Source organism: Colletes latitarsis, chromosome 6 (assembly GCF_051014445.1).
Source record: "Colletes latitarsis isolate SP2378_abdomen chromosome 6, iyColLati1, whole genome shotgun sequence".
NCBI lineage: Eukaryota > Metazoa > Arthropoda > Insecta > Hymenoptera > Colletidae > Colletes > Colletes latitarsis.
This window is the reverse complement of record NC_135139.1, coordinates 9,665,727-9,692,235: the sequence shown is the minus strand read 5'-3', so window position 1 is coordinate 9,692,235 and position 26,509 is coordinate 9,665,727. Positions and strand designations below refer to the sequence as shown.

Here is a 26,509-nt window from a genome sequence, read left to right as displayed (position 1 = left end):
CTGCTAGACAAGCTTTTCAGTCTGTGAGCTTGTTGAAATGGAGCTGATCGTATTTGAATTATTAGAAGTGGTGCGCCCTTGACTGCTCACATGCGTATGCCCTCCTCCCTGCCCCCCCTGACTCTGGGAGAGGCTTAGTCGCCGTCAGTTTACCAGCTCTACGCTTACAAATTGTTTCAGTCGCTCTAAGTATTGATCAAACATCTCCACATTATTGTGACCAGCACCCTGGAAACATGATTTGTACCATTCATAAGATTTCACCCTTTGACAAATAGAATTATAAACAGAATTATATACCTCAACCCATAATGGTTCTACTGCTCTTGGACACCTTTCATAAATTGCTAAACCATGACTGAAATTTATTACTTCATCCTCAGTTCCATGAATGACCAAAACTGGAGACGTAACTTTGGGTACTTTATCTATACTGTACATAAAGAAAATTTCATTTATTCCTTACATCTTACCTGTACCTGTAACATCATTATGCTATGCGTACAGATGATATACAAGGTGCTTGGTTTTGTTTTCAATATAATAAGAAATTTCTAATAATTACCATCCAACAAACTATAAGGCTCTTGATATCAATGAGGTTGACACTATTGTAAATAACATTGTTTTCTTATATTTTACATATTAAATAAATATGTAAATTTTATAAATATAAATAAGAAAAAATAATGTTTCCCGTATCATATTTGTTTACAGAATATGTCAAGAATACAGTCAAATATAATGTTAAAATGTTTTTCTTGTTAACAAATATTCGATTATTGCAATTCAGTACAGTTTAATCGAATAAAGCTAAAGGACAATGTATGGGCTACAAATATACGGCAGCTGAAGCGTAACACTTATTAGTGAACTATACAACGGATCGTGCAACTTACAGGTTTCCACGAGACAAGTATTCAGATAAACTTTTATTGCTTCCCATACTTTAATTCAGTGATTCTGAGAATCGCACGAAGAATAATTTACGCGCGTACAACAGAATAATATACCGCAAATTCGTTATATTGGTTCGAAATATTCGCTGCGTTTAAAACAAATTTTAAACTATAAATTTAGAATACATTGTCGCGTGTACGGATGGAATTTGCTGTATCTGTACCACGTGCATAGATGGACACTTAACTCGACAATAGTGTCATGCGCGTGAACCTTAGCTATGCGAATGACAGTATACGATAAGCGGATTATAGATCGCGTTTCATTAAGGCAATAAACAAAATCGCGTGTATCGCAGGAATTCCAACTTACCTGGGAAAGGCGTCAAAGAACCATGTTCTTTTGGTTTTTGGAAAAGCAACTCGCATTCCCGACATCAAAGGTGAATGCAGAACAACTGCGCCAACCTCGTATCGTGCGGCCAGATCAACCGTGGGTACAGTCCCGATACTCTGGCCATATAGAATAATGTTTTCTGGGCTAATACCGTATCGTGTTCTTAGAGCATGCCACGCAGCGTCTATATCCGCGTAAAGGTTTTTTTCTGACGGTTTACCACCAGAAACCCCGTAACCCGAATAATCGTAGCTGAATATGTTACAATTTATTCTCGCCCCAAGTCCCAAGTAAAAACTTGACATTTGTCCAAGATCGGCCGCATTGCCATGAGAAAATAAAATTGTAAAACGTGCAGTAGCGGAGCACCGTACAAACACACAGGCTATTCGGTTCCCTCGTGACGTTCTTGCATAGAAACCTTCCACCAACTCTTTCTCCCTTTCCGCGAATTGCCATTCTGCCCTCTCGGACAGAGAAATTGTAAACTTGGAGCCTTCATCTTCGACAAACGTGTAAGTAGGCTCGGGCGGTAGAAACGCTAGTTTTGCAGCGATTCTGGACGGGCAGGGTGGACAGCAAAACAAGCAACACAATTCACTAAAACTTAACCCGTTCATCGTTTCACGGGGGAGTCACGCACACGCGAAAACACCGTTTATCACGTTCCCTCTTGATGTCTCCGCATCGAGATTAGCGATTTGTCTTAAACGTGAGTTTCATGCACTATAACTTTCACGCCTACTAATTTAATCACAATGTCATTTGTTATCCTACTCTTGCAAGAGTCTTTCACGATGATTCAGCCATGACGGCTCGCAAGACGGACAATTTCTCTCCCTCCTTCGTTCTCTCTTTCTCACACAATGCCCCCACCTAGTAAACGTTGCGCACTTTCATTGTATTCAGGTAAAATGAGATACGGAACAAGGATAGAGATTATGGTGCTACTTTCCAGCGTTGCTCTTTTACTCATTGCTTGCTATTGGTGAAGAATTTAAAACCAACAAGATGATTCGATATATAATGAAGAATGATCATGTATTCAAGCACCGCTAAGTGTATTACCAACATTTCAAGTAGCAATAGAAAGCGCGTGAACGGTACATAAGTATGCGCCTTATGGCGCGACTGCATCTAGTGATTTTTTCGAAAGACAGCTATGAGGTTAGCAATAGACAGCAACCTTTCGTGGAAAATCGATTAAATCCAGGTATATGGTGGAAACTCGACTAGTTCATGTTGTTGCGTGATCGTTGCTGTTCGCTATATAGTTTTGGCCGATGGCGGCTGTCAACTGGTGTACCTTAATCTCTCGTTGGACGGATTTTTATAAATCTTCAAATAATTTCGAGAATCTTTATGCAAAAATAGTTATCATATATTCACGTTAAATTGAATTTTCTATGAGCCTGTGAAATTAACATTTACTTGTATGGCATCCGGCAAAGAAACAATGGGGTAAGTGAACGTGGTGATATTCCGCACCGCCTTTTAAGGGTGTGTAATATATGTACACACGAGGCACACTTTCCACGTCCTATACGAGTACTATAAATTATCCTTAATTCTTATATTACCGAATACCGTCAATTGATATAAAATAGGTCAATTTCATTGCGTTGGCTAACGATCTGTACTATCTTTTCCTGTCTATTTATGATCTTATTCCCTACATCATCGCAGATACGCGTTTAGATGGGTGCGTACGACAGAAGAGTCTGGAGCAGAATGTTTTTCTTTTCTTTTATCTATATATAACCACGCAATAGAACAGCGAAAGTGGGATAAGTCGGTACCGCGTGAGATGCGTTTATTCTAGTTGTTTACTCGTGCATCATTCGATATATTTTTAGATTTGTATTATAAAAAAAAAATTTATTCCATAAACTGTAAAAATATTCATCAAATTGGATTTTTTTTTTAAATTTCTTCTTTCAATAACATTGTTGTGTTTAAAAATAGTCGAATACAATTTTATTAATTCTAATATAGTGTAACAATGTTGTTCATCTATATTTAGATCATTGTTAACTGCTATATTATTATTATATATTGTTTCTTTTCAGATAGGCTGCATAAGTGGTTTCGCATTTTAGTAGAAGAATAAATATATTGCATTTCCATTATAGATATTTTTTGTTTTAAAATGAAGAATTTATTAATTGTTAAAAGTTCCTGTTACTTTTAAATAAATGTATATAAATTGTACAAATATTGCACGTATAGTAAATTTAAAAAATTCCATATAGAAATATATTTATTTTTCATGATAAATATAAAAGACAAATTGCTTGTTTATATTCATTTCCTTTGATTTCCTCCAAATTAATATCATTTCAATGTTAAACTGTAATAATATTACATCTTCATTCTATTAATTTTAAGGCATGTAAAAATATGTACATTCAAGTTTTCTTTAAGAAACTTAATTTTGTTATGTTTCTGTAGAATATATAGAATAAAGTTCTGTAAAAAGATAAATTTTAAGATATTCATTATTAAAATCCTATAATTTGTATTTTGAGTATGATGCATAAGTAGATGCTGCATGTATTAAATAAATAGATATACTTAAATACCTATCTTGCTTTTAATAAATTACAGTAAACAACCTATTTTCACGTGCAAAGCGCACGTGTTTCATATCGATCCCAAGACAAAAAGGTCTTGGGTATCGGCATCTACGGCAGCAGTATCTGTTTCATTTTTTTATGATTCAACAAGAAGTCTATATAGAATAATTTCCGTTGAAGGAGCAAAGGTGATTAAAAATATAAATTTTTTTTAAACAGAATATATTTGTGTTATCTTTAAAAATTACTTACATTTGTTTTACTTTTAGGCTGTAATAAATAGTACTATTACTCCAAATATGACCTTCACAAAAACATCTCAAAAATTTGGCCAGTGGTCAGATGTTAGAGCCAATACCGTATATGGTCTTGGCTTTTCATCTGAAGAAGAATTAGGAAAGGTTTGTGAAATACGTCTTTAGTTAATGCACAGCCATGTGTACACCACAATCTCAGAGACAATATCATTCATTTGGCAGTTTATTGAGAAGTTTCATGAAGTGAAGGAAGCAACTAAATTAGCTAGTGCTAAATTACAATCAAATAGCTCGTCTGTCACTCCTGCTACTAGTGCAAACGTTAGCCCGATTACATCGCGATCGGGTATGCCATCATCAGAACAAGATCTTATAGATCCACCAAATTCATCAATGATTAATTCCAATGTATCCACATCGAATAACCCAAACCCAAATGCCAACATGATCTCTACTCAAAACAATGTATCTTTGGTAAGCAGCAGTCCCTTACCTGGTAGTTGTCAGAATAAAATGGATGACGAATTGAAAAATGCAGTCCATTCAAGATCACAGAGTGTTTCTCAGCAGAGTACAGAGAGTCCACAACATCAAGGAAAATCCTCGCAACTTGGTTCTACGCAAAGTGGACAATCGGCTGAGATGCAGCTGAAATATGAAAATGATAGGCTGAAACTAGCATTGGCACAAAGCTCTGCAAATGCTAAGAAATGGGAGGTATGATTCTAAACTTATTAAAATAAATATGCTATATATGCAAGCGTAAATACATAACAGTTATTATATTTTGATAATCTATCTCATTAAGATTTTTTTTCTATTTGTTCTTAATAATTGTTGAAGCTTCAATTTTATTGTAGGTTGAATTAACTACTTTGAAAACGAACAATGCAAGATTAACAAGTGCATTACAAGAATCTACAGCTAACGTTGATGAGTGGAAAAGACAATTACAGTTGTACAAAGAAGAAAATGCTAGAGTTAAAGTTAAATATGCAGACCTGGAAGCTGGAAAAATTGCAGAAGGCAATAGCGAAGCACTAAGGTTGAGAGTTGAAGCATTAGAAAGTGAACTTAGAACACGGAATGAAGAAATCAAAGCTCTCACTATGGCTACAAAAAATAAAGATTTTGTAGTATGTATATATTATAAAATTTTAGTTTGGTACATAGTAATAGTACATAAAATAAATTATTAGAAGTGCGCGAGGCCTCGAAAATTTCGAGTCGAGATAAGACGAAAATTTTATTTGAGATCGAAACGAGACCTTGAAATATTTTTATTTTCGAGAATGTTAAAAATCGCTAGATTCTACAGAGGTTAGAGGATTAGTTTTGCTATATGCAGATTTCCAATGTTACTTACATATTATATATTCACCATTCATTTAAGTTTTTCACATTCTTGAGGCGTCCGACATATTTGAGATTTTCGATTACTTTCGAGAAATCGATAATTTTCGAGATTCTTAACATTACGAATGATGAGATACTTTCGAGGTCTCGTCTCGTCTCAAACATCGAGGCCTCGCACACTTTTATAAATTACATTTAAATACTCGTTAAATTTGTACCTTTATTTTACAGGCGTTACAGAAAGACAATGCGGAACTTCGTGAAATGTTAAGGGCAGTTCATGAACAATTAGAACTCGCATTAAGTGCGAATAAAGTCCAAAAACAAAATTTGGATACGTTAAATGCAAGATTAGCCGGATATATACAAGATTTGGTAACTGTACATCGAGAAATCACAAACACACTGCAAACCTAAGTTTGCACATAGTAAACCTAAGAATATTCTTCTTGGGAGTTTTGTATTTACTATATAAGTGAAGTATACAAATGGACGGTGTAGATTAATACAAAGGGAAAGGTTCCAAAAAAAACATACATAGTAAAAAAGTCTTGAAAAGGTAAACTAAGAACACTATCTTCAAATGATAAGGGTAGATTGCATCTTTCTAAAATATTTATTCTATGTTAAATTAATAACAATATTTGATATTATTTTTCATAAACGTCTTTCGTGCCATATTCTTATTCTTGTTGTATATAAAAATATCTTTTTTATTAACGTTGTTTTATATGTCGTGTTTTTAATTTGTATACTTCTGCATGTACAAAAAAATTTTATATATTGATATGAATACAGAAAATGCTTTTACTTCTGCACAGATAAGAACAAGAATCTCTTAGATATTATATATCTATTACACTGCATCATAAGAATAATGTTAAAAGAATTACTATGAGTTATTTAATTAACGTGTAATGTATTATGTTTTCTATATATCTTGTTATAGTGGATTTTTATATATATCACTCAAATTAGATCTATAACTTGTTTTGTCTTACAATTGTGTTTAAATGTCTAACAAATAAATTATAATTACGATTATACTGCGGTCATCATTACTAATACTATTTCACTGATTACTATTGATCTTTGACTCATTACTAAGCTACAACTCTTACTATACTATTACAACTATTATTATCATTATTAAAGCTATTATAACTACCTCCACTACTACTGCTGCACTACTACTTGCTGTTATTATTACTCGTAGTATCATTGTTAGTGCTATTTCTATAACTGTTACTACTGTTACTGTCGATCAGGTTGTCATTACATGCTTACAAAGGACTTTTATGATATTTAGAAACATAAAACATATCAAAAATGTCACAAGATTTAGTGTGATACATGTCTCTCAATGTTTTTTTGGAACTTAGCCCCTTGGAATCAACAATAAAATTCAGTTACCCATGAACACAAATAAGAAAAATGCACAATTAACATTAGTAACGTTTAGTGATACTCAATTATGTAGTATAACTATTTAATTCAGCTGTACATTGTATCCATACTGTTCTATCATATATTATTTACCTTTATCAATAGTGTAAGAATATATAAAATTGAAGAGTCTGGCATGAGCTGTACAGTATCGTTGATATCTAACATGAAGTATGGCATGAGAAAATATATAATATAGTTCATTTACAATGGGTAACTTAGTGGTTTCAGCTTGAAGGATTATCAGATGTTTAAATATTGTGCAAAAAAGAAAGATGTTTTTAATGTGCAAAATGTTTTGTTAATTTTTTTATGAAACCATAATATACATTGATTCATTGTTAAAAAAATAAATTTAATGTTTTCCAATGTAAATGATTTGTTATTCACTTATCACTATCTTTTAAAACATTCTATAGCATTCAAGCCAGATATTCTTCAATATGTTATACTTGAATAGCATAGGTTCACTAGAAAACAATTCGCCCAAGGATTCTGACCGACCTTCTGAAAGATGTCAAGGTGATATTTCTTGTAACAATAAATAATTTCTAGTAGTAAATGAAGTGCAAAATACTAAAAGGTGCACTTTTTATTGTACTGACAGTATGTATGTATGTACGTAAAAATGTTGCGGAGATGAATTTTAAATTTGAGGAATTGGAAACAAAAACCTCGCTTGCCATATGTAATCATAATAAAACATTTTCAGATGGCTTTCCTGTGCTCTATTACCAATTACGTTATTACACCTATATTTTCATAAATATGTATCGTATGAAACATTTTCAGTTATGTTAATTTTCGGAACTTTTTGTTAATGTAGGTTTAGTATTTTTTGCTGTTTCTCTCAATTTTTCTTATACTTGTTTATCATTTAAAACTACAATAACGAATTTTTACTAACATTCGTATTGTGTAGTAATCTGTGTCGATTGTGTTAAACATTTATACGAAACAAATTAATTTATTATTTGTATTAGCAAAAATAACGAAAATATTAGAATATGTAAGTGACTCTCAACTTGTGTATAGTTCTTGTTGTTGGATACTGTAACATAAGGTTTCTCGAAATAATTTGAAAACTTTTAAATTAATACAAATTTAAAAAAATATGCAACAAAATCTCCTGTCTTTACATATGTATAGCTGTACATATCTAGTTTACTATCTATAGTTTATCATAGTAATGTGCCGAAAGCAATATAGACGAGTTGATCGTATATTACACTCCATGCTCTGCATCAATAACGTAAAGGAGAAACATAACAGTGTAACCTGCGGTATAATTTTACATTAATAGGCATTATAAAATGAAAAGATATATATTGATTTTCGTAATTATTGGGCATTAGTAAACTTTAATTACTGTACAATTTTCAACATACGAATTGCCATAATCACTAAAAGAGTGATCGAAGTGTCGTATAAGACTGAATTTGTAAAGACGAGTTATTTGTTTAAAAAAAAAAAACGTTCATTTTAAGAACAACTTCGTTTGCTGTTGTTTACGATTATTTTGTACAAGCAAGTGGTGAGTTTACACACTAATAATTAATGTAACTAACTAAACGAATGCAGTAGAAGTCATTACTGAACCACTAGGATCAGTATTTAAAACGTAGTTACATTCTTATGTGTTTCGCATTCTTTTTATGTCTATACATAAATTACTTAAATAAAACACATGTGTAATTAGTAATACAACTGTTTAAAAAAGAGTACTTGCATAGAATACATGTACATTTGTACGTGCATTGTGATAAAATAAGTATTATGGTTGAACGAATTCAGCATAACCTAATATATATTTTTGTTCTTTTTCGTTCTTAAAACTAAGATTATCTGTAACTGAATAATATCAATTTAATGTATTAATAGTAGTATGTGTAAGTGATAAATTAGTGTATTAAATGTTACAGGTAAAAAATGGTAGTGTTTAGCAATTTTCTTGCACCGCAGGAAGGAATACGTCATAAAGAGCAAAATACCACTGTGTCCATTAATGATAGAGAGCTGGGGAAAGGAACTCTGTATATTACAGAGAGGTAAAAACTGAAATGAAACAAATTTAAGTTTCATAGTAGTACTTATATGTTTTAATGTAACGTTCACATTGGTAGCTTGCTTTCTTGGGTGAACTATGATACACAACAAGGATTTTCACTTGAATATCCTGATATATCTTTACATGGCATATTACGAGATAAACTACATCCAAGAAAATGTTTATATATTGTGGTTGATGCAAAAGTAGACCTTCCAGGTATATTTATTCTCCTTTGACCATATTTGTGCGTACATTTCAAAACAAAGTTAAAGTCTATAGTTTAGCTAGAAATCTTTGATTAAATATTATTTAGTTAACACATTTGCTACTATTATACAATCTGCTATAGACAACATATTTTTTACTAATTTTATTCGATACAAAGTAGTGATTTTTAACTGGTGTGCTACACAAGGTCTTTAGATGTGTTGCAAGTTTACAATCGAGCAAATGTGTTAAATGTAGAAATTAAGCAATAATAATTGATATTCTAGTTTACTTTTCCCATGCAAATTTTTGTGAAGATGCACCTTTACCTCCATCCTCTGGAAGTGGTTCCGAAAATGAGGATGAAGATGCAGATCCTAATTTTACTGAAATGAGATTTGCTCCCGATGATACAAATAACTTGGATGCAATGTTTCAAGCAATGAATCAGTGTCAGGCACTTTATCCTGATCCTCAGGATAGTTTTTCAGATGGTAGATAAAATAGTTTGTTATAATGCACAAAGTTTGGCTTGTCGTATGAATTTTTTATGTACGAAGTATATGTGATTACACAGCGGAAGAAGATATTTACGAAGATGCGGAGGAAGATGATTTTGAAAATTACGAAGCTGGTGCTGGTGATGCTCCCTACACTGTACCGCCAGGTAATATTTATAACTTGCAATTATTAGTATGAAAAAATTACGTTGATGGATTTGGTGTAAAATATGAATGTCTATGAAAAATTTTCCGTTTAAGGAATGATAACTAAGTTCATATACCATTTATGCACGAGAAAAAGGCACAGCGTGTTTACATCCCCACTCCTGTTGCAGTCCGCTGACTCACAGGCATTGGTCGAAAACGATGACGAAGATCGGTGACAGCCAATTAGCGGACTGCAGCAAGAGTGGAGATGTAAACTCGCTGTGCCTTCTTCTCGCGGAAGGACGATGTACATCCATTGTGATTCTACATTACTGGAACAAATAGGTATCAATTACAATGGCACAGAAGCAGACGAAGCTATGGACATAGAAGCAGGTCAATTTGAAGATGCGGAGGAAGATCCATAAAGATGATGACGTCAAAATGCAGATATGCTTTTAGTATTAATTTAAAATTACCAGTATCATATATTATGGTAGATATGTGATATTATGGCAAACTGTATTATAGAACTGTACCGAACATGAAAACACCTAACATTTATTTATATTCATTTTGTACACTAATAATTTGTTAGGTAAAAGTAAACAATTGCATATCATACTCAGCTCCTTGTTTATACGCATATTTGTATTTTTTCTTAAAAAATTATTAATTTCTTATATTGATTTGAATAAAAATAAAATTTAATAAATATAGTCTTCTAGAAGTTGTTAAAAACATTATTAATATCGTAAGAACTTACAAATTTAAAAATAATTTCATATATAACAAACGTAAAATTAATTAAATTATAATCAAAACTTTTAAACATCATGTCAACATGTAAATTTTTTGTAAATATTACATGAATGACGTTAATATGACAATTTGATAAAACACATTGCTCAAGTCTGTTAAATTTGAAATTTAATTATTTGTATTCTTACATAAAAATTATATCTAATTTATGATGTGTATAACAAGGACAGTTACATTCAAATTGTATAAAAAAATCGTAACTTTGTTATTTCGCATTTTTTTTGTTTTTTTTTCATTTAAATATACTGAAATACATAACACATATGACACATTCGTACATTTCTAATATACTTATAAAACAATATTCCTTATAATAAAAATCACATACGAGTGAGAATCTGTATTAAGAGCAGACGGATGTGAATTTCAAAACTAAAAATAAAGAAACAATATTCTGCTGTACATTCTACACAGCAAATACAGAGATCGTATAATTTGCAATTTTATGTATAAATGACTTGATTTTATAATATTTCATGTATTCTTTTAAGAATAATTAAATGAATCTATCGAATCTTTTTTGGGCCGAAAATAAGATCTGCGTCCGGCGCACCTTTAGGGTGATTATACTTTTGTCGCCGTTCTCTATTTAAATTTACAGTCACTGGTCTAGTACTTTGATTAATTGTTTCTTGATAATCTTCTTCCTCTTGTCTTTCTGTAATATTTAATGTCAACCTTTTAACTCGTTCCTTTTCTTCTTTTTGTTCTTGTTCCCGATTTCGGAGATTCATCGCTAATTCTGACGACACGGGAACTGCTAAGTTTTTGTACTGTTGTTTATTACCTTTTCTTAGCATAAGCACAAAGTCGACTGTACTATTATCAGTAGGTCTTTCTTGCAATTGTTCATATGTTTTCTTAGTACTTTTTACATGTAAAGGAACTGAAATATCTACTTGTTGAGGTTTTACCGAATCTCGCATTCTATCTTGTATATTATCTGAGACCATTTTATCGAGAGCAGACAAAAAGTCGTCGTCTTCTGGACAACTTACTCTTCTAGGACCAGCTGGTAATGCTGCATTTAGTTCTGTAACATCCATAAGAACACCATCCGTACCACCTTCTGAAAGACTTTGATCTCCTTGTGTATTTTCTTGAGTACCCATAGTATCGTCTCTTTCCGCGTCAGCGGTCCATTCTTCTTCCGATTGTGCCTCAGAACAATCTTCAGACTCTTCAAAATGTAAATCGGCTACACCCTTTGCATCTCCACTGCCATTTCCAGTGGTGACAGTTAATTCTTCATCTCCTTCTGCAATTACACCCATATCAGAGTCTCCATCAGTACGATCAGCACCATCTTCTGCAATAGGATTTCCAAGAGTGGGGTATAATGTATTTCGTAATTCCTCCACAGCACATTGGGCTTCTTTGTAACTTTGGAACAATTGCATTTTAGGTCTTAGCATTGTCAGCGTGTCGCGATACATATAATCTATACCTACTGGAAAAGGATTTTCGGAAGTCCAAATAGGATCTGTATATTTAAACCAATAATAATTTTGAAAAAATATTAAAAAATAATCAAGTTTTTTCTTGCTAGAACCACCACTAAAATATTGTCCACAGGTTTCTAATAATGTACAGACTAATCGAATTCTAAACAAATGATCGGGTGGATCGAGGATACTTGGTGCGGAATGATCCATACTGACTCCGAAAGTAATCAGGAGATACAATGTTCGAAATATATCTCCGCTTTCTACCATACGATAATTATACAATTCTCCAAGATATTTAACCATAGCAATACGACGTTGTTTAAATTTTGGTAAATTAATTTCCATGCATAACCTTATATCTTCCAATACACCATCGACTACATGAGGACCAATAGTTTCATAATGTGCAACAAGTCCTGCTAATAAACTTCCGACGCATCGAATATTTAAATATTTAACGTTATAAGCGGCAGTAAGACATTTAATGGCGTAAGATGATACGCTTTCGTCTTCCCAGTCTAGCTTACGCATCCATTTAAGAACTTTATCGGTATTTGTCTTTGAAAGATCCTGATATAGTAATTTTCTTATGAATTCGTGAATCGGCGGTCTGTCCTTTCGAGAGACACCACCCGTAGATTCTGGTGGATTTACAAAATAATATGCATTCTCGATTATTGTTACATAACGCGAATCCAATGCGGTGACCGCCTTTTTACGCATCATTTGTTCTAAATATACTTTTGTTCTTTGATGCGAATCTGGTGAACAAAATAAATATCTTCCACATGTTTCTAGTAAATTGCAAGCCATTTCGATATGATGATGAGTGAAATCATATAACAAAACTTTTAAGCAATATAATGCTTCTATCTTCGAGTAAAGTTTAAATTTTACAAGTTCACCAATGTATCTGACAACTTTTACTTTTGATTCTATGTTGATTTGATCCTTTTTGCGCACGTGGTATTTAAAGTCATGCTTTAACATTAAACATAAATCATTTCCAACATCAGGCATAACAGGATAAAGAATAGCAGCCAAACGTGAATAAAATGGTAGTAGATCTAAACGAATTCTGGACACACCAAATAACGCTTTTACTAATTTTTTCTTATTATGTTTTGTGCTGAGATTCATTAAAAAGTGTACTGCAGCATTGTCAATCATTTCACGATTTACGCAATTTGGTAAATGAGTTAGGAATGCATCCAAAAGTATTTTATTACTTATGTTTGAAACTTGAGGCTCATCCACTTCTGCTTCAGGTTCATCCACTTTTTCAGTCTCTTCTAATTCATCAAATGTTACTTCTTCATCTAAAGCTTCTTCGCTTATTGGGGCATCTTGTTTAGGTACTTCTTTTAAATATGATCCTGGAAGAAATACCATCAAGTCTGGTAAAACTTCGTAGAATCGCCTAGTTTCGTCATCTCCCCACATGTCTTCTAAGATACTATTTTCTTCCCCTTCGCTAATCATTTTCAATGTTTCTTCTGCTTCTGCTTTCATTTCGCTATCAACAGGAAGTTCTGGCATAGGTTCATCCAAAGTATCAGAAAAACTTTGTACATTATTAAGCAAACGTTCATAAGATACTTGAAGACTTTCAAGTTTTTCTTTTCTTTCAGAACTTAGTTCACCTCTGGTTTGTAATATTTTTCGATTTTGTTTCTCAAATGCTTGAAGATCTTTGTGTTCCTTTAACAAGTGCTTGCATAACGAGTTATAATAATCTCGTAATAGTAATCTAACATTTTGTTGTTTATCAGGTGAAAGTAATTTGCTTTTAGGAATTGGTACATTTAATTTATCAGATATTTCCCTTATTCGTTTAGGTACAAGACCTGCATAATCTTCACCACAGTGTTTGCAAAAACTTAATATAATGCTTGCATTGTTGTGTTCTTCTTTATCCATATTAATCAAAACTGTTAATGCTGAACCGAGTAGAGATAATCCTTGTTTATGTGTGAAAATTCCTGCATTAACCAGCTCTGCATAAAATCGGAGATCTACTCTAAGTTTGCTCGGATTTGCAATTTTATCTACAACTTTCAGAGATAAAATTCTTTGCCAATTTTCAAAAAAATGCGTCGAGAATTCTGCATATGTTTGATGTAAAAAGCTGCATACTTTAATAGCAGGTGCAACATCTGTCATTTTTAACTTGGCATCCACTAAAGCAGTAGCAACTTCGCTTACGTATTTTGTTAAGTTTAAATGCATCATATCTTTTAAAACTGTATCTAACTGTATACTACTAAAGTTTTTTAATTTTTTCACAAATGTTGTGTTTCTTTTCAGGGTTGAATCTAATTTGCTAAAATATGTGTCCGGTGGTCTATTAGGGTTTAAATTAGATGCTCGAATTTCTTCTTTTGTAGCAAGTCGTTGTTCTGTTTCTTTTACATATTCCATTAAGTATTGTTTATCTTCTTCAGACACAGCATCTTGTTCAATAGCTGCTTCTGCAGCTTCTGGTGCTGCTTCCTCAATTTCTGACATGATTCAGTTCTGTTACATGAAATATATACATTTTCACAAAATATAATCAAGAATAAGTACTTATGTGTATATATGTATTTATTAATTGAATTACATGTATTAATGAAAAAAGAAATTTGTATGATATGAATTAGTGAATGCTCTATATTATAAAATGTCAAAATCTGTACTCCAAATTTTATAGTCTACCAGTATACCAAACTTTATAGTCTGTAATGTCATTGAAAAACTGTGCTTTCAATGTATGATATTTTTTCAATTACGAAATATTGTGCATATTTTACAGTATCCAATATATTTGTATTAAAATGACAAGTAATAAAATTTATATAAAAATTAAATACTTTTGTTTGAAACAAGGTAAGGGTATCAATTGTATTAGTCATAATTTTTTGAACAATTTTTATGTTCTACTATTTTTGGAGTTGTTTACTTACGCCTTTAAAATGTAAATGAGGTTATGTTATGGCAGACGACAACTAATCTGTTAGTAGCAATCACATAATTCACATACTAACAATATGATACTGTTCGTGTACAAACTACTATAGTCTATTTTTTTAGAAGATAAAATCGATCTAAATAAAACGAGACTATAGCAGAGGCATCTTGGCAAGAGGCTAGCCTTCGAATACAAACGAATATAATAAAATTGATACAAATTACTATTTATGTGTGCATATAATACTGTTGGTTCTTTCTCAAAGCTTTAACTTTTGCATCAATTATTTATTGCAACTTTTGTTATCGAATTTTCGAGAGTTTTTGACCAAAAATCGATTAACACTGCCAGCCAATCAGGTTTTAATCATGCAATGGACATTGTGTATATTCAATTTCAATGAATTTTAATGCTTTTATATGATTATTTAAAATTACTCTCTAATTTGAAGAAGCGAAAGTTCTTATTAACTTTAATAATAACTTTAATAAATTCGTTAATTACAAATTTTAAATGTTTCATTTATATATCGATAAAGTTCTGAATCACATCGATATATCGAAGTCTTGTTCTTCAGATACGCATGTAGAAAGTCGGGCAACAGGATAGTTTAATATTAGGAAAACGTGAGTAAAATATTGTTTATCGTGCTTTAAATTGTCCATTCTCTTTTCTTCGTTTTCTTTTTTATACTTTATTGTTAATTTAAGTTGAAAATGTTGTTAAAGTGGATCTAACAAAGAAATGAAAATTGTTTTATAGCATCTTCAAAGCTACAACACCATCTTTGTCTGTTTTTAAAAAATCATTCATTTAATTAACTTCTAAAGTAATATCTGTGAACCTGTTTTTAAAAGGAGTATTTATCTTTTATATTTTACGATTATACAACAATGACAAATGCAAAAATATGTATAAACGGTAGTTATAATACATATGAAATAGAATGTGAACGATTATTGCAACAGTTTCGAAAGTCGACACCAGTGGACGCTGTGATCGGCGACTGTTACCTGCATCGAGCTTACAGTTCAGCCATTGCTCGTTGCTAGGGTCAGTTGGGTCGTACCAGAGTATCGAGGCAGTTCGTTAGTGGCGCTAATGTAGTCTTCTCTGTCACCTACCATACAGCATCGTGTGTAGTTTATGGCGTAGTCGTTTAGCAACGGCCAAATAACCGCGTACTTCGAGATCGTAAGGTGAGGTAACATTCTATTATCGTATAATATTTTATATTATATTATTTATATTCTATCTATTATCATTACTTACCTTGTTATTATCACATTGTCCTACTTATTATTACTATAACTTTTATTTCTAGGTCAATCACAACTACTAGTTGAATTGCAACAATGCTGCAGGAAAGTACATACACATGTACTTGCTCGATTTTTTTCGTCCTTCTTCCTATTTTTCAGCTTTTATTCAGAAACTTTGATGACTGCGTGCAATGCGGTCGGTAGAGTCAGTATTTGGTTCGTAAAATAGATTAACGTTTTTCGAAGCACAGTGGCTCCGAACAGATTATCGTTTGCATGTTAGGTATACGCGAGACTAGAATCAGTGTTTATCGCGCAATTGTAATTTGTTTTCAGAGTATCGGGACTCATTGTTTTATGAATTACAAGAATAGAATCACTTGTTCGCCGATATCAATTTTCGGTCACGTCAATTTTGTTCACTGTTCTTTGATAGTCATTTTTTTAAATTTTCCTCTACAAAATTAGAATTATTCGCCGTCGGTATTAGAATCAGTGCATCGCTGAAGAGAAATATTGGGCGAAACTTCACAAGAAAAAAATGTAAATATCTTTCTACTTTCTTCTTTTTATATCAAGAAAAAAATTTCCATCTCTATTTTTCGTTATCTCGTTTAAAAATTTCTTAAGTATCAGAAAATTGTTATGTTCTTTGTACCGAAAATAAAGTCTCAATAATTTTAAAAATAGATTTTAATATTTTGTATTTCTTTATAGACTTGATGAATTTGGTGAATAGGCCCAGCAGAATTTCTTTGGTTGTTTCACTGGTGACTTCTAAGCGCCCTCAACCAAACGATAACATCCTCATCGATACTACACGGTAGCATTCTACGATCGGTGAGTCGCATGCTACTTTGTTCTCCTCTGAACCCCAATCATATCGTAGGACGAAATGTCCGAATCGATACGGGAGATTAGTTGTATATTTGTTTTTGACGAATATAGTGATCGTGGGTATTTTGTATACCCGTGAGTAGTAACTTCCATTGTTTTATTATTTAGGTCAGGCTAGGTTCTCCTCGTGCTGCGCGTTTTTTGATATGATAAGTAAGCGCTTCATAGTATGATAAATGATTTTTAATACGAACATTTATCATTGAAAATATATTAAATATTTATAAAATGAATATTTTCATTAACATATGATACAAGGTATACATGTTAATTACAGAATAATTTTTATGATGTCTATTAAATGTAAAAGTTCTTTACTTATAATTAACTGCATTATAAAATAATGATTCTATGTTGGAGAACTAGTCCTCTGTTTACTATCTATTTCTATGCTGAGTGACAGTACCCTTCCGTTAAATAGCGGAAGTCTGCAAAAAAATATTAGTCAGCGCAGCACTATACAGGGTGTTCGATTACCCCTGGGAAAGATTCTAATGGGAGATTCTAGAGGCCAAAATGAGACGAAAATCAAGAATACTAATTTGTTGATGGAGGCTTCCTTAAAAAGTTATTAACGTTTAAAGTTCCGTCCGTACTGAATTTTTTTCTAGAAAGTGAATAGGATTTCGGGGGTAGGTCTATTCACCAAAAATGATTGTAATTGACCCTCGAAACCGAAAATAATTTTTTTAGAACGATTTGAAAAAATTGTTTTTCGCCGAAAAATTTAGGCACCTACCCCTGTCAATTTTTCATAAAAATTCCTTTTTCATTTTTAGTAATTTTGTTTGGCGTCCTACAGGAAAGTTGTCTAATACTTTTTTGTAGGTACTCATGAGCTCTACTTGAGAAAAAAGTTTCATTGAAATATATTCACTATTGTAAGAGTTATGACTGTTTGAAAATTGGACCATTTTTATGGGGTTTTTCTCATTTTGCGGGGTCAAGGATCAACTTTTCGAATATTTTTGCGATTTGTACATATTCTCCACCAAAATACGCGTAGTTTACTTTTTTAAACATTAAAATCGTCCAATTCGTTCAGAAGTTATGACGTTTTAAAGAATCCCATAAAAATTCAGGCAGATTTTCTGGTCAGAAATTATATTTTCGGTAAGGAATTTTTTTCTCGAAATTGAGTAGGATTTCGAGGGTATATGTATTGACCAAAAATTATTGTAATCGACCCCTGCAATTGAAAATAATTTTTTTAGAACGATTCGAAAAATTTTTTTTTACCGAAAAATTTCAGCACCTATCCGAATGTTTTTTTTCGAAAGTGGGTAGGATTTCGGGGCTATGTGTATTCACTAAAAATGATTGTAATTGACCCCTGTAACCGAAAATAATTTTTCCAGAATGATTTGAAATTTTTTAATTTAATTTGTTAATAATTTTTTAACGAAGGCTCAATCAACAAATTGGTATTCTTGATTTTCGTCTTATTTTGGTCTCTAGAATCTCCCATTAAAATTTTTCCCAGGGTTGGCTGAACACCCTGAATATACTGTATACCCTGTAGGTCTTAAAACATAAACTCACGCTGATTCTCAGTACGAATTCGAATACGATCACTTCACTTCGCGTCATTATATTTCTTTAACGGCTCTCCATATGTGTGTGTGGTTAGGATGAGGAAGTGCGTCGTTTGAAAATTTATTATACTTTCAAAATATCATTGTATTTCGTAATATTATATTTTTATGAAATCCAATAAGATTATCAAACTTTTATTTTTTATGTTTCGAATAATTATTGAATACTTAATAATATTGGCTTTAGAATTTTACAATGAATTGACGCCGCTTTCTCGAGATTAACACTGTGTTATAAATAATTATAAAAATATCATAAGCGAACCTGAACAAACTCAATAAGTTGATTGATCCGTGACTAAAAGAAATAAAGGGTTAATAATATAATTTACATAACTTTTGTTCGTAGAAAAAGGTTTGAAAATGAGAAGACGTGTTTTGTTACGTAAAACAGGGCTTGCAGAGGCCAGCTCATTTTATTTAGGAAGTTTATACTTATGTTTTGTACACAAATATATACGTATATGTGTACTTAAAGCGCTGTATACAATCTTCAGAACATCGTTAAAATTTTTCACATTCTCATTACGATTTCTCTAATTACTACACCGAGGTTACATTCGTACGGTAGTCTAAAATAAAATCTGCACTCGAAAATTCACTTTCTCTTTGTAGTGTTTGCAAGTTTTAGCCGGACATCTTTCATCCGACTCAAACGCAAACATTCACGGATACAGCTTTTGCAATAAACTGTAAAACGTTCAGACGAATACATGCGATAGAAAATTGCACCCTGTTACTTTCAGAAATTAAGTACCTTAGAAACATTAGCGAACGAGACTGATTTGCTCGAAAAATCTACTTTTATAACGTTCGTGTCACAACTTCCGCGTGTTTTATACGTCTTAAAACGTTAAGCAAAAAGTAGTAGCGCGATCGAGGGGGCAATTTTTCCGCTGGAAATTTGTCCTTCTTTTAAAAAAAAAAAAAATTATTCCTTGAGCATGCGTTCGCTCGTTGCTCGATTCTCAAATATTTTCCCTCGTTCGTGAACGTGCGTACGCTAGTAAAATTCTGTAACTCGTTGCTGGATTTGGACAAAATAGCATTCGGAATAGAAACAAAAGAAAACATTTATCTAAACACTTTGACTGCCACGTTTCTTTCCTTTTACCCGACATTTACTTAAATATCAGCGTGGAAAATAGGTGTGTTCGATAGTTCGACAACATAATTAACATTTTTTAGCGTTCCTGATAACGCTACAATTATTTAAACATTTTCATTAGGATTCATTCGTTATTGGTAATCAACGTGTTAACAACAAATTTAAACCAAGCAAGAAACGCTCGAAAAGCAACTATTATACGGATAAACGGACGACTCTTGAACTTTGTGCGCGTTCACTTTCTATTGCAAATACTATTTTTCCGCAGTTTCTTTTATCGTTAAGGATAAATAATAATATCATGAACTTCCGTTGTTCGTGAAACGAAGTTCGTTATGGTACGTCTACCGACTCGAAATGACAAGAATTGTACTAACGTGACATTAAACTATTGCAATAAAATATTAATAATATTAATATTAATAATAATAATAATACAAATCGTAAAATAATAATAGCGATAACAATAATATAGTGCGCAATATAAACTAATATGTGGCATAGGAATATGTTTCTCTCGTAATATGCAAGTCTGAGTATGAAATGTAAATGGGTGGTAAAAACGTGTATCACCTATTTTTTGCTTCGATTGTTGTATTTCTAAAACGAGTACGATAAATTTAAGAACCATAAAAAAATATGGCGCGTGGAACTTTTCGTATCTTTTTCTTTTTTTTTTTTATATATATATATATATTAAGGTATTAAATTCGGTTTGAAGATTGCACGAATGTCTGTCTTAATTTTTAGCAAGAGAATAAAAAGAAGAGACAACAATAGCACGTAACGACGCGTGCCACGAAACGAAAATTTATATTATTAACGTTTCGAGCGACAGAATTAATTAATTTCGTTCGTTAAATACAGAAGTTCTCGCGTTTGAGAATTGTCGTTGCAAGGCAATACATTCTTAATTCTCGTCATGTTCGCGCGTATTGTTCAGTTGCGTGTTATATAAACAACTAATTGCGAACATACGTGGCTATGTGTTTGCACAGTGTGCCCGGTGTAAATGTATACGCGTATTAAATTATTTATTCGACCACCGAAAACGCAACGAAGTTGTTTAGACAAATTATATTTCAATTATCATTTATTCAATGGGACAGTACATATACTTATCCTTGTCCACGATTAATTATGATTTTAAGGTCGTTTCATAATTTTGTGCCAAATTTTCTACTGGAATCGAAAGCATCCAATCTTAATTAATATTTTTGCAAATAAAGGTTATTTAATATTGTTTTTAGTTGAAACTTTCTAAATTCATTTTCAATTCACGTTTTCTAGAATTGTCGCGATGAAATATCAGATTCTGGTAATTTTTCTAATCGATTATCCGACGCAATTTCATTATTTGGCCTCGATTCGAAGCCAAATCTTTCTCCCTTGAATTAAATAATATTTGCGTAAACAACATCCTTCGGTATTGAATAATTTGTGGAACAATCGAGTACATTTTGACTATATATTTAAGCCGAGCATACTGCATGTAGGTACTCTGTTACGATATACATACGCGTGTATCTTCCCTTAGTTCTTTTTCTTTCGACGGGTATACACTCACAACCGCTGTGCGCGTATATTCTCGGATTGCACACGTGTGTGCAGAATATGGTCACTTATAAAATTCTTTCATTTAGAAAATATATTTCTTTATATATATATGTATATATATATATGTATGTGTGTTATAGATATTTCTGCGTGTATTTTTATATATAACATGTATAACATAGAAACATAACGCAAGTACACAGAGTATACTAATAGAAACCACTTAAAAATCTTCGCTATTACGTAATAAATAGTAGAAGTGTTTTTTTTTAAATTGTGTGTTTTCGAGGAACTTTGTTTTTTTTGTGACGGAATTTAATAGAGAAATGGATTTTGAAAAAAGAATTTATACTAATACTTTCCCAGATGTTTAGCTTCTAAAACAGCAGAGATAAGAAATAATATTGTGTTTAAGATAAATGTATGAATCTAGATATTTTATATCGTAAGTTACCTTGCTTCTATTATTGTTTATAATAACGAAGATAGTAAGTGATTCGTTTCTACATCCTGCACATACACTCTTCTTTTTATATTTATTCGTGTATTTTATAGTACTTACAAGGGCACGTCTCGAGAGCGAATTTTTGTTCTATTCAAGTCTGCGTAAATTTGTGGAGCATTAAGATGCATCAATTTGTTAAACAGTTAATACTTGTATAATTTATTTCTTAATTAAGAGTTCCGCGATCTACACTCGATATAATTTTTCTATTTTGATAAAACAGAGGATCGAGGTAATTGTTTGAAAATTATTTTTCTATTTTAAGGAGATATCTACTGTAAAGCTTTGTCAAAATCGATTTCTTTTTACATTCTCTTAAAAAATATGGTTTTTAGTCCACGAAAGTGAGGAGAATAATAAAAAATTGATAATTAAACCTTAGTGTTACCATCTTTTTAGTTATCGATTTTTTTCTTTTATAGTCAAACTCATCCTAATCAAGAATCTATTTTCATTTTTCATTTTAAATGTCGTTATTTTTACTACACTTTAGAAGACGTAAAATTCTTAATTATTAAAAAATGACCAAAAAGGATGTAAAAATACATATATAAAAATACATATTCTACGTATATAAAAATACCATTTTACAGAAAATATCCCCTCAATGTGATTCTACGCTTTAATTTTCGGCTGGAATGTTTTGCAAACAAAATTTTAAGATTACTTCAAATTGTTTATATTTTAATACTGTACAATTTTATGACGATTCGAATGGAAGAAAGGAATTTTGTTCTCGGGATGTTCTCTTGTCAGTCGCGTGTATGTTTGGAAATCCTTAGTAATTCGGATCGAGCGATAATTTCCGATATAAAATACGGGTTTTGTGCGATATATTTAACCGTGATAAAAATTTGCATATGGAACATTCACGAACGAACATAATTAATATTTTACAGGAAATGCAGAACATTGTTCGACACGATAATTTTGCAATTTGCTTTTCGAATGCTTCGCAATGTCCTCAGTTATATCGTATATTCGTTCGAAATTTAAACAACGGTATTTATTACTAAGGATTTAATTTGCATGTAGCTTTTCTGGGTGCAAAGTGTAGTAGCCATCGCACTTTGCAACAGACAGCTGAAAGTTTTTCGTACAAATGCAAGATTCATTTGTTATTTAGGATTCTATTAAGTAATATTCATTCCCTACTGTTGATTACACACTTTTTTACGTATATAGTACGATCGACACACATTATGACAATTGAAATATTCGTGTTCTTTCATCATGTTATGAGCAGTAATAAATTAGTATTCAACGCTAGATTTACCGAAGAGGTAAAAATGATTTGTTTCGCCATTTATTATTTGTTACTTTTTACAAAGTAATTTTTAATTTTATTAAGTTGCCTCTTATTTTCTATGTAAGATTTATACATACTCATACGAAACTTTCGATTTCTTCAAAATTTTCAAAGTCTTTTTATAAAATTTCGGTATAGTAAAATATATTTCCATAGCTTCCATTTGCCCATAAAAATATGTGACTCGTATTTGCATCTTAAACGCTCGTGGAAATGCAATTTCACAGCATAATACTTGTTCCTTTTGAAAACAAATGATCTTGATCCCTTCGGTATACGCAAATTGGTGGATCTAGCGTTGAGATAGATTGCTAAACGCGGGAGATGAACTTTTGAAATAAATGCCGAAGGAGGACAGTCTTGGAAGTTCTAACGACGACGAGAATGCATTTTAAACTGCATTAATCCGTTTCAGTCTTCGACGTTTTCTCAAACTTCCGATTGATCTACGCAATTTATCAAAAAGTCACGGATCACCGTTTGGAAGCCTTTGATAGTTTGAAATGCACGAACTCGATCCGTAAAAACCTAAAGACTGCCGATAATAAATTTACAATTATTTCTCTTCGCGAAAACACGGAATTCAGCGCAAGGAAAGTATCACAATTTTCAGACGTACGCGTATATTATGGAACATTCATATTCTCAATACTTTGTCCAACTTTAATAACTTCACTTCCATTTAGAAACACATCAATTACATTCGTAACACAGATTTCAATATGCTCGGTGATCGCTTCATGCACAACCGAACAATAATCGCACGTGACGCACGCCACCGATCAAAAGTTTTAAAAGGATCGCTTTATTTTAATTATTATAATTTCGAAGCTTTAAAATGGTCGAAATAATTCTTTATTCAGCTATGAATGGAAACCCCTTTCCATTTTGCATATTTGGAACCTTATTCTCCTTTCCAATTTGTAATCATATAAATTTTCTTCGTAAATATGTATTTACTTATATCGAAGGAGATCTAATTCTAAAAGCGAAACATTTATCGTCTTTGTTAACATGCTTGTAACGATTAATTTATTCAATTTTTGGTCCTTAAAGTCCCGAACATCGACGATGATTTTTTGATTTGAAGATAGAGGTATTATATTAAAAATACGAAACTTTTGAGCGGCGGTGTACGTAGTAATTCGCAAGGAAATATGGAAACGAAGCTCGAATCTCGTACAAAATTCGACGAGTTCTCGAGTCAGCGATACAACCAGGGATTAAAAAGGTTCCAAAAACAATTGTTTCGAATTGTTACGTATCTATTCTGATCGAAGACGATTCAACGGAATCTTTGTTTTCTATAATTGTTACGAAGACTCGAAATTCATAAATATATTGGTTTTATATCGGTTCAGAATGGTTTTTAAACAATCCATTTTCCTCTGTAGACTGTTCTAGTTTAAAATTGTTATTGTTTAGAGATTTAACACCATCAAAATACACGTTTCAAAATTTTAACTTCAAATCATTTTCCTTAATTGACTCTTTGACTTTAAAAAAATATATTCTTTTCAACAGTTATTTGCATTTAAATATAAAGGTGTGAAAGGACACTTGGTCACTATAGATCAAATATTTTGTTCTAAATTAAATTTCATCACTATCGTCTAACTCTGTTATTTTTTAAGTTATTTAGCACTATTTCTACCAAAGGTGTCGAAAAGGTTTCAAATTTTAACGTAATTCACATTGACAATTATTTTCATAAAATTGCAGTAGAAACAGTGGTAACATCGATACAGATGGAGTCGATACAAAACCGATATGCAGGATGTTCCGCATTTTTCCGTACACACTTCAGCAGTGTGTTCTACAAGTAAAAATTAGACTAAAATGTTATATAAAAAAACTCATAAATACTTTGTTAAAAAGTTATGACAAAAATATGGAATGTGATATAAACGAAGTTGAATATACCTATGATTCCATTTTAAAGTGACGGCCGCCTTTGTTAAGATACTTTTGACATCGACGTACTATTGAATTTATTGTTGACTTTAGCGATAGATTTTTGCAATTAAATCATCTCTTGTATGTATTTCTGCATTGTAACCTTTCTCTTTCGTTCGTAGTATAGTGTACGACTTGCCCTCATAGAGGTTCAACACTACAAAAACAGTAAACATATCCTAATTTACATGTTTATGCTACTTATGTTAGCATCGACACTACATACGTATGTGGTTTTGTCTTGTATTAAACTGAGAGAAACTGCGTTATCATATTTTTGTCATAACTTCTTAACAAAGCCTTTATAAATTTTTTATTATACAAGGTGATCGGCCACCCCTGGGAACAATTGTAATGGGAGACTCTAGGGGCCAAAATAGGACGAAAATCAACAATACCAATTTGTTGATGGAGGCTTCGTTAAAAAGTTATTAACAAAATTATTAATAAAATTTGTCCACCTACATGAATTTTTTTCTCGAAAGTGGATAGGATTTCGGGGATATGTCTATTGACCAAAAATTATTATAATTGACCCCCACAACAGAAAATAATTTTTTCAGAACGATTTGAAACACATGAAATTTCAAGGGAATCATTCATTCATGATCAGACATTATATTTTCGGTAATGAATTTTTTTCTTGAAACTGGGTAGGATTTCGGGGGTATGTGTATTCACCAAAAATTATTGTAATTGACCCCCGCAACCGAAAATAATTTTCCCAAAACGAATTGAAATATTTTTTTCTTCCGTCGAAAAATTTCACACCTCGAATTTTTTTCTAGAAAGTGGGTAAGATTTCGGGGGTATGTCTATTCACCAAAAATGATTGTAATTGACCCCCGAAACCGAAAATAATTTTTTTAGAACGATTTGAAAAAATTGTATTTCGCCGAAAAATTTAGGCACCTACCTAGTAATTTTGTTTGGCGTTCTATAGGAAAGTTGTCTAATACTTTTTTGTAGGTACTCATGAGCTCTACTTGAGAAAAAAGTTTCATTGAAATATATTCACTATTGTAAGAGTTATGACTGTTTGAAAATTGGACCATTTTTATAGGGTTTTTCTCATTTTGCGGGGTCAAGGATCAACTTTTCGAATATTTTTGCGATTTGTACATATTCTCCACCAAAATACACGTAGTTTGCTTTTTTAAACATTAAAATCGTCCAATCCGTTCAGAAGTTATGACGTTTTAAAGATTCGCATGAAAATTCGGGCAGACATTTCTGGCCAGAAATTATATTTTCAGTAAGGA

General features: G+C 31.9%; 4 protein-coding genes and 1 long non-coding RNA gene across 9 annotated transcripts; 2 read left to right on the top strand and 3 right to left on the bottom strand.

Annotated features, from left to right (window-relative positions):
• Positions 1 to 94: 94 nt before the first annotated feature.
• Positions 95 to 2,340, bottom strand: LOC143343026 (alpha/beta hydrolase domain-containing protein 17B). Its single transcript, XM_076767500.1, has 3 exons — positions 1,273 to 2,340; positions 301 to 433; positions 95 to 228 (listed from the first exon to the last, which is right to left on the bottom strand). Exons 1-3 carry the CDS (start codon positions 1,914 to 1,916, stop codon positions 145 to 147), a joined length of 861 nt encoding a protein of 286 aa, XP_076623615.1. The 5' UTR covers positions 1,917 to 2,340; the 3' UTR covers positions 95 to 144.
• A 157-nt stretch (positions 2,341 to 2,497) lies between these two features.
• Homer (homer protein) lies at positions 2,498 to 7,650 on the top strand. Of its 2 annotated transcripts, XM_076767495.1 has the most exons (7): positions 2,498 to 2,757; positions 3,904 to 4,060; positions 4,142 to 4,273; positions 4,352 to 4,603; positions 4,700 to 4,846; positions 4,990 to 5,265; positions 5,717 to 7,650. In XM_076767495.1, exons 1-7 carry the CDS (start codon positions 2,732 to 2,734, stop codon positions 5,900 to 5,902), a joined length of 1,176 nt encoding a protein of 391 aa, XP_076623610.1. In that variant the 5' UTR covers positions 2,498 to 2,731; the 3' UTR covers positions 5,903 to 7,650. The 2 variants fall into 2 exon arrangements, with proteins under 2 accessions (XP_076623610.1, XP_076623609.1); XM_076767494.1 differs by having other exon boundaries at positions 2,500 to 2,757; positions 4,352 to 4,846; positions 5,717 to 7,649.
• Positions 7,651 to 8,043: 393 nt separating this feature from the next.
• Icln (chloride nucleotide-sensitive channel icln) lies at positions 8,044 to 10,773 on the top strand. Of its 3 annotated transcripts, none has more exons than XM_076766616.1 (6): positions 8,044 to 8,465; positions 8,854 to 8,979; positions 9,055 to 9,197; positions 9,476 to 9,682; positions 9,766 to 9,855; positions 10,184 to 10,773. In XM_076766616.1, exons 2-6 carry the CDS (start codon positions 8,861 to 8,863, stop codon positions 10,264 to 10,266), a joined length of 642 nt encoding a protein of 213 aa, XP_076622731.1. In that variant the 5' UTR covers positions 8,044 to 8,465; positions 8,854 to 8,860; the 3' UTR covers positions 10,267 to 10,773. The 3 variants fall into 3 exon arrangements, with proteins under 3 accessions (XP_076622731.1, XP_076622733.1, XP_076622732.1); XM_076766618.1 differs by having other exon boundaries at positions 8,111 to 8,465; positions 9,506 to 9,682; XM_076766617.1 differs by lacking the exon at positions 8,044 to 8,465 and adding an exon at positions 8,518 to 8,679.
• Positions 10,774 to 10,860: 87 nt separating this feature from the next.
• On the bottom strand, positions 10,861 to 15,346 carry Upf2 (UPF2 regulator of nonsense mediated mRNA decay). Of its 2 annotated transcripts, XM_076766615.1 has the most exons (3): positions 15,054 to 15,345; positions 13,338 to 14,625; positions 10,862 to 11,969 (listed from the first exon to the last, which is right to left on the bottom strand). In XM_076766615.1, exons 2-3 carry the CDS (start codon positions 14,614 to 14,616, stop codon positions 11,167 to 11,169), a joined length of 2,082 nt encoding a protein of 693 aa, XP_076622730.1. In that variant the 5' UTR covers positions 14,617 to 14,625; positions 15,054 to 15,345; the 3' UTR covers positions 10,862 to 11,166. The 2 variants fall into 2 exon arrangements, with proteins under 2 accessions (XP_076622729.1, XP_076622730.1); XM_076766614.1 differs by having other exon boundaries at positions 10,861 to 14,625; positions 15,054 to 15,346.
• A 3,842-nt stretch (positions 15,347 to 19,188) lies between these two features.
• Positions 19,189 to 26,431, bottom strand: LOC143342578 (uncharacterized). The gene is made up of 2 exons (XR_013079825.1): positions 22,292 to 26,431; positions 19,189 to 22,257 (listed from the first exon to the last, which is right to left on the bottom strand). It is a non-coding gene; the product is annotated as an uncharacterized LOC143342578 (long non-coding RNA).
• Between the last annotated feature and the right edge of the window lie 78 nt (positions 26,432 to 26,509).

Bases quoted from the DNA above. Each gene is read 5' to 3' on its own strand.
- Icln (XM_076766616.1), top strand. From the start codon at position 8,861: ATGGTAGTGTTTAGCAATTTTCTTGCACCGCAGGAAGGAATACGTCAT. The intron at 8,980-9,054 runs GTAAAAACTGAA...TCACATTGGTAG, and splicing joins ACTCTGTATATTACAGAGAG to CTTGCTTTCTTGGGTGAACT. The intron at 9,683-9,765 runs GTAGATAAAATA...GTGATTACACAG, and splicing joins TCAGGATAGTTTTTCAGATG to CGGAAGAAGATATTTACGAA.
- LOC143343026 (XM_076767500.1), bottom strand. From the start codon at position 1,916: ATGAACGGGTTAAGTTTTAGTGAATTGTGTTGCTTGTTTTGCTGTCCA. The intron at 434-1,272 runs GTAAGTTGGAAT...CTTTATGTACAG, and splicing joins TTCTTTGACGCCTTTCCCAG to TATAGATAAAGTACCCAAAG. The intron at 229-300 runs GTATATAATTCT...TCATGTTTCCAG, and splicing joins TAGAACCATTATGGGTTGAG to GGTGCTGGTCACAATAATGT.
- Upf2 (XM_076766614.1), bottom strand. From the start codon at position 14,616: ATGTCAGAAATTGAGGAAGCAGCACCAGAAGCTGCAGAAGCAGCTATT.
- Homer (XM_076767494.1), top strand. From the start codon at position 2,732: ATGGCATCCGGCAAAGAAACAATGGG. The intron at 2,758-3,903 runs GTAAGTGAACGT...AATAAATTACAG, and splicing joins TCCGGCAAAGAAACAATGGG to TAAACAACCTATTTTCACGT. The intron at 4,274-4,351 runs GTTTGTGAAATA...TTCATTTGGCAG, and splicing joins CTGAAGAAGAATTAGGAAAG to TTTATTGAGAAGTTTCATGA.